The sequence below is a fragment of the Stylophora pistillata genome, chromosome 13 (genome assembly GCF_964205215.1).
Source record: "Stylophora pistillata chromosome 13, jaStyPist1.2, whole genome shotgun sequence".
Lineage (NCBI taxonomy): Eukaryota > Metazoa > Cnidaria > Anthozoa > Scleractinia > Pocilloporidae > Stylophora > Stylophora pistillata.
Genome location: NC_142531.1, coordinates 9,347,460 through 9,357,308, shown reverse-complemented (window position 1 = coordinate 9,357,308; position 9,849 = coordinate 9,347,460). Strand labels below are relative to the sequence as shown.

The 9,849-nt window shown below is 40.4% G+C and overlaps 2 protein-coding genes across 3 annotated transcripts; both read right to left on the bottom strand.

Annotated features, from left to right (window-relative positions):
- Nucleotides 1–1,378: 1,378 nt before the first annotated feature.
- Nucleotides 1,379–8,043, bottom strand: LOC148717519 (serine/threonine-protein kinase unc-51-like). 2 transcript variants are annotated; one of them, XM_088742234.1, is made up of 9 exons: nucleotides 7,915–8,042; nucleotides 6,904–7,029; nucleotides 6,727–6,776; nucleotides 3,663–3,781; nucleotides 3,455–3,561; nucleotides 2,824–2,865; nucleotides 2,678–2,722; nucleotides 2,067–2,157; nucleotides 1,379–1,604 (listed from the first exon to the last, which is right to left on the bottom strand). In XM_088742234.1, the coding sequence occupies exons 1-9, from the start codon at nucleotides 8,008–8,010 to the stop codon at nucleotides 1,525–1,527; spliced, it is 756 nt and encodes a 251-aa protein (XP_088598360.1). In that variant the 5' UTR covers nucleotides 8,011–8,042; the 3' UTR covers nucleotides 1,379–1,524. The 2 variants fall into 2 exon arrangements, with proteins under 2 accessions (XP_088598360.1, XP_088598361.1); XM_088742235.1 differs by lacking the exon at nucleotides 1,379–1,604 and adding an exon at nucleotides 1,685–1,740 and having other exon boundaries at nucleotides 7,915–8,043.
- A 295-nt stretch (nucleotides 8,044–8,338) lies between these two features.
- LOC148717518 (uncharacterized) lies at nucleotides 8,339–9,643 on the bottom strand. Its single transcript, XM_088742236.1, has 2 exons — nucleotides 9,513–9,643; nucleotides 8,339–9,435 (listed from the first exon to the last, which is right to left on the bottom strand). The coding sequence occupies exons 1-2, from the start codon at nucleotides 9,626–9,628 to the stop codon at nucleotides 8,955–8,957; spliced, it is 597 nt and encodes a 198-aa protein (XP_088598362.1). The 5' UTR covers nucleotides 9,629–9,643; the 3' UTR covers nucleotides 8,339–8,954.
- Between the last annotated feature and the right edge of the window lie 206 nt (nucleotides 9,644–9,849).

Sequence of the window (9,849 nt, the reverse complement as noted above, 5' to 3'; positions counted from 1 at the left end):
AAATCAGATGTTTTCACGAAAATTTGAGCAGTGGTTTCCCTAATTAATCATATTCTGTATGAAGTTTTGAAAACTCTTTTACCTTCTATTAATGGAATCAACGCATTTTTACACCTACACGAACAATCTTAGGTGGCCATACAGACAGATAGCAACGAAGGCAACAATTTGGGAATAATCCTTCACTTATGATAGGACCGCTATGAATAATTCTCGCGGTGTATTTTGCTAGGAGTATGGTTTGGAGATTATCTACGCAAAACTAGGGCCAGAGGAATCCTTTTATTGCTCAGTTTTTAAACGAACTTCGCATTGCCATCAGCAATTCTGAATCGCTGCTACCCCGGAAAATTCCTATAATAACAAGCCCCACAACCTACTCGTCAGAAGCTGGGTTGAAAAATGAAAATACTGAAACAGGTTCACACTTTGTTTTTACTTTTATTATTGTTTTTTTTTTTAATGTTTTGAAGTTGCACACTTTTAATAATCTAAGAGCAAAATTTACACATTTCAAATAGCATATATATTGGCAATCGCGAATACATTTCTCCCATAACAGTTTTTTCCAGTGTTGCGAAATAATCTTAATGAATCATTACTCAGTTATCAATTTGAATTAAAAAAAATGCCGTCCCTATGTATAATAAGTTAAATTATCGACTCTAAAAATAGCGACTTAAATTTTCACTTTTTATAAACATTTTCATAGTGTTCCATAGGACCCTTTCTTAGATATTCGCTTCCTTCATACACGTTACTTTTCTCTTCTCTTTTTAAGTTTTACCCCAAGCGTACTTGTACATGGCAATAACGACTTCACCCAGGGCAAAAAAACTATGTACATAGAATGATCTGGTCCTATTTCAAACGTAGAACTTCTCAAGACCAAAGATGGCTAGACCTCAGATTACAAAGAACAAATACGATCGGATGTTTTAACCACTTCCTGAGATTATAAAAAAAAGTTCAAGCAAGTTTTATATTAGGTTTTGACAATCACTTAACATCGCTCCATCATATCAAAAGGTGAGGTTTAAAAAAAAGTCGTTAGCAATTTTGAACTTCTGCTGGAGAAATTTCGTCCATTGCAAGTACAAACTACACAGCTTGAACATGATAAAACATATAAATAACAGTGAACATCCCATCTGCTCACCACAAGAGAGCATCAAAACGTTTTCCAAGAAATAAATAAAAGATTTCAAGCAAAATCCAACCAACAAACAAACGAACAAAAACCAAACGTCCTGTATCAGATTATTTACATTTGTAAATTAGAGTGACAAGTTGAACACTGTTCAATTTTCTTACTCTGAAGTTCAAATGACCGTTGTGATTTTATTCTACCTTTCAAGATTGTAAAATAAGCGTAAAATAAGGAATAATAGAAAACCCCAATACTACGAAATATTCACAGTATACTCGATAATAACCAGAAGTTCACTTCACCCCATTCACAGACGAGAACTCATGCCCACAAGTAACAGGGCACCTCACGGTTCATTCCCAGTCCCACGCAGTCTATCTTGCGTTACTTTGACTGGTTTTGCGAGTACTTGTCCTGGAAATACACGTCAGTCGTTTATCTACGGCGATTTTATCTACAGCTTTCGTTAAGGAACTACTCGTCAAGGTGGTGGCAAAAATGTGTTCACGTAGAAGGCTTGATGTTACTGGTTGTCACCATGTCAAAGTGAGGTAATTGGTTGTATATAACCTACGCCAGCCAAGTTATGACTAAGTAAGTTAAGTTATTTGTTGTCTAAGTTGCAGTGTTATGAGAGAATTACAGGGAGGAAATGGGAGGGGAGCACTCTGTGGTCTTTTTCGAGGCAAAATCTTTAAATTCGCTTTTATTCTGAAGACACATTAGTTTCTGTCACGACATTAGTTTGTAACTATTCCTCCCCAGTTTAAAATACTCCAGTGGCATAAAGTATAGTGTACCCTATTCAAGATGCATGTATAATGACCACAGTAACTTAATTTTTTTCTCCACCCAACGATTTAGGATTTGGGGTTTGTATTTACTTTGTTGAAGCGCAAACGAGATCAAAGGATACATTTATTCAACAGACGCCGATCCTCGTCAGTATGAGCTTCTTCTTCCAAGCCTTGAAGCAAAACCTGGGCAGTCTCGTACTTGACCTTACACTGAACAAAAATGAGAGTTACAACATAACCAAAGCAAAGCGCGCGCTCTGATTGGTCAATTTAGCGTCCCCCATTTTCCCATGGGTGTACGCTGCTGACGTGAGCAAATGTAAAGACTTTTTCCGCGCGCGCTTGTTTTTTCTGGTCGCGTAAGATTTGTTAAATAAAAGGGAACTCTTTAGCTACAAGGTATCAATGTTATGTTATAAAACAAATGGTAAACACCACAGCGTACACTATTGAGTTATGGATGCACTTGGGAGGTTTGCTAAGCACTCAAGAAGGTAGAGTCGCTCTCGGCTATCGCCTCGAGCGACTCTTACGCTTCTTTCGTGCTTAGCAATCTCCCGCGTGCATCCATAACTCAATAGTGTACGCTGCGGTGTTTACCATTTGTTTATTAGAAAGAGAGAAAAGAGCTGAGAGAAACGTTTTTAAGTAGTTGGTTGACGAAACAAGGAGAAAACGTGACAAGAAACAACGAAGACGTGGAACAAACAAATGAGGGTTAATCATGCACCTCTTTTGGGTTTCCGAACAGCTCATCGAGGGCAGCATTTTGACACTAAAGAATTGAAAACAAAAACAAAAGGAAAAAATGAATAAGAAATTCCAGTTCTAGCACGGCATCCACGAATAGCTTGCCTCAACGTTCAAGGTAGTTACCTGTTCCATGGCGTAATGATACATTAGCCTGTCAGCGCTGACCTGTGAGAAGGATGTAAGATGTCAGTATTTTACTCCAAGCCCAACGAAGCAGAGGATAGAAAAAACAGTAAAAGGTTGTGCCGGCAGAAAGCAGCATGGAAGACACCATGCCAACCTCGTCACAGCTCATCTCGAGGCTCTTGTAAGCACAGCTCTAGGAAGCTAGTCCGGATATCAAAGTAACTAAACAATACCGATGGGGAGGGGGGGAGAGGGGGAGAGGAAGAGAGACCAAAAGGCAGACTAGGGGCCGAGAATACAGTGAATACACGTGGCCTGGAGCACTGTCCTTTTTGGTGAAGTTTCCTAAAACTAAGATTAAATCAATCACAACAGTTAACTCCACGAAGGTAAATTTTCAAAGGGGCTCACTGGAATTCAGCTCACACCAACGAAACTCGTCTAAAGCGTAGAGACGGGAGAGACAAAGTTATAATTGATATAAGTTCTGCATATGACTCTTTGGTTGAGAAGGCAGTGCAAGTTTAAAGCCAATCACAAAGTGAACAGGAGCAAACCATGAGCAATTATGCTCGAGAAAGCTGATTAAATCCTAAAAGACCTTAACGCATACACGAAGTAGGCTCACCGTCATAGATTTTCCATCGAGTGTCTGTAGTCCAGGTTCCAAGAGCTGCTTCAGTTGTGACGCCTTCTCCAAACACTGGTGATATCGACCGTTCAAGTCGTTTAGAACTGAAAATTGTAAACGAAGATAATGAACTCAATGCTTCGTTCAGGTTTGTTACATGCACAGGTAGATGAGAGTAGGGCCTTCGAGCATCTATCTATCTCACCATTTTTGACGGCGTTGGAGGGTTTTAAGTTCCCAACTCTGATTTCTCCTTGTGCGAAGAGAAGAGACAGATTAAGAGCTCGCAGAGCTTTCACGTACAGTACCAGCTGTTCCATTTTTCTGCAAAGTTTAAGAACCTTAGTTACCCAGATCTAACTTCGCTATAAGGTAAGGTCTGTATTTGCAAATCCGTGTACAGTGATCCTCTCCTTAACAAGTAGACTTCATCTTACTGTGGGTCTGTTCACAGATACATCACAGATGACGTCGAAATATGGTAACAACACCAAAGTGGCACAGCCAAGAGTGTCACTGATCATCACATCAGGCAGAATTGTATGACACATCCGGGGCATTTACGGGTGCGAGGGCGCTAAATTTAAAAGACCGAGACGACAAATAGCATGATACAATAAAGAAAATGGCCGGAATAGGCAAAGGTCCTCCTGCTTTTAATGTTTTCACAGCATAACTATATAAACTATCAAAAGGGTTGCATATGGTTTTTAAAGAAGAGATTTTCGTAAAAAAATAACAACCAATATTGAGGCGATACCATGTCTTTAACCTTTATCAATTCACTGTTCAACTTGACCTACTTTGAGTAAATTTCAGTGTGGGAAATAGCTGTATGATAACTTTGAGGTCGAATTTCTTCTAAATGAAGATATCAGCACGTTGGGTTGCATATGGATATGTTTTCTTATAAAGTATAAAGGGCTCATGCAACATATGAAGGAAATCCGATGTCTGGAAATAGTATCAAATCTAGCATTTCTGGAACATATATTTTCTCTCTTCAATTCCTTCCCGTCCTAAGGGCCTTTGGGAGTTGAACGGATTTATTTTGAACTTCGCGCGTGCATATTAAAAACTCTAAGCTCCGCCTTCATGAACAATTGAGCAATTATGAACAACGGCAATGTTTTACCTCATTTATATCTATATACGAAATCAGTAGTAGCTGTGGAATGGCGGTAAATATTTGAAATTGAAAACATGATACGCACTTTAACATCAAGTTAAGAGCAAAAGGACAACGAAAAATATACGAAGGCACGCACGCATAAAGTGCGGGTTAAACGACTATAGAAAGTTAACGGACAATGAAATTTCACGTCCGTTCACTTAGCGTATCAGAGACTGCGACAAACGGAGGCTAACATTTTGTGGTCCAGCGAGTTTCGATGCAAAAGTATTAAATTGAAAGTAATAAGCGACGTCATTACTTCCATAAATTTCGCAACTGTAGTCCTTTGAGACCAGTCAACTTAACCACCTTCATTTACAAAGAATTCGAGAGAAGTCCACCAACAGTCTCTTCACTGCTAAGTAAATCAACATGTGTTCCGTTCAAGAATGGCAGCGAGTTGATCGGGAGCTCTTTTCAGAGCTCATAGAAACCCCGATCAACCCTGCATTCTTCCACATGTCTACTCCGTTTGTTGACGGCTACAACCCGTCATTTTACCTGCAAATCAACGTGGAGGGGCTGTGGCAGTTGCGAGAGTACGTCAGCAGAAACACGGACGCCTTATGTGGATCATTGTCGAATAAAGTTTTAAGTCATGTCTTTTCAGTGTTTCATTTAATGGTCTATTCCAGAATAGAAACGACAATATTTGTTCGTTTGACATAAAACCAGCAACTGTTGGTCATTAACTTTTATTAAGTTTGGTGGCTTCTAAAGAAGCCGTTTTGTAAACACTGGAACAGCACCCAGCATCTCACTGCATTTGTCCGGTGAAATAACACTTAGTAAACTGCACTTGAACTTTCTCAACGGGGCGGGAAGATGTTTTTCGGCCACTCTCGTCTAAGAAGGCAGGCGACCTGCCAAAGAGCAGTTTGAACTTCACTGGAGTATTGACGCGACATCCGCCACCAGTCACGGTAAAAATTCTCTCTCTTTGCATTCATCTATGCGAACTAAATCGACACATCTGCTTTCGAAGGCAGCGATAAGCTCCTCCGGTATGTGTTCGCTCGGTTCCCACGTGTTCTCAGCCGCAGAGTAGTCTTTCCATTGAACGAAGAACTCGCATTTACCAGCCTGGATTCGTTTCGCGACAATTCGCTCCACTTGGTAAACACCCAAGGGAATGGACTTTGATCTCGGTCGGTATTTTAAGTGACAACCACGATCGCGAGGTTCCTCAAACAACGACGCGTAAAAGCCTGGCGGATGTCTTGCTCGTTTCAACATTGTTGTTTCGAAGGTAGTTTTCAGCAAGTGAATGGGTCTAAGTGTAACAGATCTTTTTTTATGTTTTACTCCATTCGAACGGATGGAAAATTGACTAACTATTTTCAGCAAACAAGACACGCTCCCACTGGGACACTGGGAAATCACAGACAAAAATAACACACAATAAAAGCGGCTTTTTCTCAGATCGGGCCGAGTAGATAACTGGCAATGAACGGAAAAAGTGTATAATGAACTCACTCTTCATGTCTGTTTTTAAAAAAATTAACATCGATCGGGTATTTGTGCTTGTTTATTCCAAGATTTTCCTAAGTAACGGCTAAAAAAAAAACGTCCCATGCCCTTCTCTAAAATACTTCTAATTGAAAAATGTCAACAAAAGAATTTGCTTGCCATGCACTTACAATGAATAGAGCGGACAACTCTTTAATCATTAGTGTTATTGTTCCCTTATCACACCTTGAAAATTTACTGAGCTCATCTTGACGTTTGATTGACAGTTGCGGAATTCGGCGAAGGGACTCTAGTATTCCCTGAACTTTATCAGTTGACCAATGGTATCCCAGCAGTGCTGGATGTGCATTTCTTTATGCCGGACTTACTACGTATTTCGCACTGCAAGTAAATGTCACGGAAAACAATAGCATTCTGCGCGAGTGTTCTTCCCTTTTTGTTTCCACATCTGTTATCTTTAACTGTACAAGACCCACCGAAAAATGGAATCTAATTGTTTTATCGATGAAAAAAAAAAAAAAAAATGTTGTTAATGGTGACGACTATGCGTCCTCCAATATATCATATGTAAAACCAATCGAAACGCGTGTATAATTCAACTTGTCATTTAAACCCAATTTCTTACCTCAATTCGTCACTTTTCAGTCCAATCTGGTCGGCGAGGAGGCTTTCATTCTGAAAGAGAGAAAAACAGAGAATATTCATACACTATCTAAGACCTAAAACAATTCTTCGAGACTTTAACGCTGTCCAACTACACAATTCAACCCAGGGAGCCGAAAAACAACATCAATTCACGTACTTGTCGGATGGCCACAGAGTCTGTCAGCACTGTAAAAGGTATTCCCCTGGCACTGATCACTTCAAGAATGGCATCCGTCAAAGACAAAACGAAATTAAGTTTCCTAACGCCCTCCGTGTGCTCCATCTGTGGTTTTTACAAAATAAAGAAAAGAGGCAGCTGTCATTTACCTTGGTTTGTTGGGTAATAACTTAAAAAGTGGTTTTAAACTGACTGTCAAATGTCGCGTGATTCTATTCAATTAGTAATATCTGAGTTAGCTTTACAAAGATCTGTGATTATAAAGCGATCGCATCGAACACTCAAGCCCTGTCCTAAGGAAAATCTCATCTAACCTAATGAAAAAATATTGGGTTTCTATTGTCTATTCAGACCTGACGATGAGCGAAACAGAGATTAGGTTCACTGAAACTTTGAAGGCTACTCTAACAATAAAGGTTGCCCTGAATGTTTTCGTATATATTTAAATGACAAATCTGTTGGAGCAATTTTAAATTGAGCGTGGAAAGTGATTCGGGATTACAGTAGTTAGCTTCAATAAGCTCTCTCATTAGCATTATATATATATATATATATTTTTAGCATAATTTCAGAGCTGTGCAAAGAGTTTCCGGCAATCTGATTGGTCGAGCGGTTCCGTATATGACGCTATATAAATCGCTCCACGCGCTTTATACAAAATGTTAAAATAAAATGTCAATAAATGTTACTAAAATGTTATGAATTTAGAAATTTCTCTGTTGTTTAGAAATTTCTCTGTTGTTCAGCTCTGAAATTATACTAAAACAATTATTCGCCTCAGGTTCGGTGAATATTGTCGAATAATCCCCTTGACTTCGTCTCGGGGATTATTCGATGATATTCACCGAACCTGAGGCGAATAATTGTTAAATATAGATATATAATGGGATATTCCTTTACTTTGATTCGGCGTTGTGAACGCGTTAGTGTTTGTTTCACCACAGTCAATGGTAAAGTTCTGCAATAAATCAGTTGTAATTATTTTCTTACATCTAAGAGAGTATCTTCCAGCAGTTCAGGAGCTATGAGAGCTATTGGGCCTTCCATGTCGGGAGAAGACGCTTCGGTTTTCTGTGAACCAACCATAAGTCTCTTGGGGCTCCTGTAGGGGAAATTGTCTCCAAATCCGAGAGTAACCTTAGTTCCTGTCGAGATAATTAAGGCGTCAGGGTGAACAGTCTCTATGCAACTCACATGCAGTAGCAATAAAGTAGTTCTTACAACATCAAATTACCATAAACACATTACGAAGCAAATACTAAAACTCTCTCTTCATAAATTCTTCTCAATATGGTGCAAATCCTATGTTTACGTTAACTGACAAAAGCAGGTTTCTGTCCATTCTTACTCGCGTTTGGTGAATTCTTCCCGAGCAAAAACATATTCTCCCCCGTTTTGGGCGAACACGACCCAACCGTAAAAAGACCCTTCCAGGGCTTCATCTCATTGTCACGATCAACTATGGGATCTCTAGCCTCCGTACTATGGGATGTCTTAGTCGGTGAGCCCGGTATGGTTGGAAGACCTGTTGGGGAAGATGAAATAGGCGGACTTTTTCCCCTCAGGGGGGTGAATCCACCACCTGAGTTCCGACGAAATACGGGAGTTACCCCTGTAGCCCCTAGTTGGAATCCTGGTGATGTCAGCAAGCTTCCCTTCCTTGGAAGGCCCATTGCTAGTATGGCGGGCGAGCTATGCACGCGTATGATCTGCTTAGTCTCTGCTCCTGGCTCAGAGAGGTCTGTTATTGGGATGCCCATTCCAGAACTTGAATGACGAGCCAGAGCTGTCAATATCGGCGAGCTGTCTGGTGACTGAGTAACCGAAGGCTCAATATTTGACAGTGCTCTTCGGAAGGTCCCAACTGCTGCCTTACTTGCCAGTCCCTTGTTCGCAATTGTGTTAGAGAATCCTGCAAAAGCTTTCTGGTGCAAGCCCACGGTCATCTCAGACCCCTGCGCTTACGCATTAACAGCTTGAGCAGCAGCAGTGAGAGGGATAGAGGATCCCTTCGGGCTAACTTGAGCTACTTACCTCTGTGTTGCTGGACTGTTTTTTTGGCTACTGCTACTTTTCAATGCACCTGGGCTACTAGTTGGGCTATTGCCTACTGAGGATTTAGAGGACGGGGTACCAACTCCCTGCTTTCTAGGAGTCGTGCCTGAACTTTCTCTGCGGTGAGTGGGGGACAGAGAATTTCTAGAAGATGCCTGCTTGGGTAAACTTCCAGTGCGTGGAATGGGCAGAGGAGTGGATGATTGCTGACCTTTTTGTGCAGGTCCTGGAGAGGAACTTGTGCGCTTTCTTATTGGGATCTCAACTGGAGAGGATTCTGCAGATGATGGAGATGACAATGGGGAAAGGGCGGGCGGGGCCTGTACCATAGGGGAAGGGGGAGAGACTGGCGATACTGACTCTGGTGAACCAACAATAAAGGTGGCTCTCTGAGGAGTGCGTGATGATGGAGGAGAAGGAGAACGTGGACTAGTCATAGTCCTTGGAGGTGATTGGCTAAAGACAAAGAAAAATTATAATATTATTTGTAGGTCCTAAATAAATCTGGAGAATTAATGACAAAGAATACTTACAAGTAGAAAGGAAAGAGCGGATCAGAGTGATGCCTCTGCTGATGATGTCCTGTTAAGAGATTGAAATTCATCAAATTATGCCCTACTAACGACAAGATCAAAATGACAATTCTCATTTTATCCACCGTATATTTCCAATGGTTTAAGTTCTAAGAATTTGGTTTTAAATCAAACATAACTCCCATAATGATACTGTTATTCTTATCACTTTTCTGCTTGATAGTGATGAAGAGTTGAAATAAAATTATTTACCAGTCACTCTTGAGAGTGATAAGCTTCATGAATCATTCTCATTCAGTGTAGTTCTAATTTTATATGTAATGGTTCAGAAAGTCTT

Coding starts and splice junctions, on each gene's coding strand:
- LOC148717518 (XM_088742236.1), bottom strand. CDS start 9,628: ATGAGAATTGTCATTTTGATCTTGTCGTTAGTAGGGCATAATTTGATG. Junction 9,436..9,512: donor CCGCTCTTTCCTTTCTACTT/GTAAGTATTCTT, acceptor CTTTGTCTTTAG/CCAATCACCTCCAAGGACTA.
- LOC148717519 (XM_088742234.1), bottom strand. CDS start 8,010: ATGGTTGGTTCACAGAAAACCGAAGCGTCTTCTCCCGACATGGAAGGC. Junction 2,866..3,454: donor TCGATGGAAAATCTATGACG/GTGAGCCTACTT, acceptor TCCTTCTCACAG/GTCAGCGCTGACAGGCTAAT. Junction 1,605..2,066: donor TCGGCGTCTGTTGAATAAAT/GTATCCTTTGAT, acceptor CGAAAGCTGTAG/ATAAAATCGCCGTAGATAAA.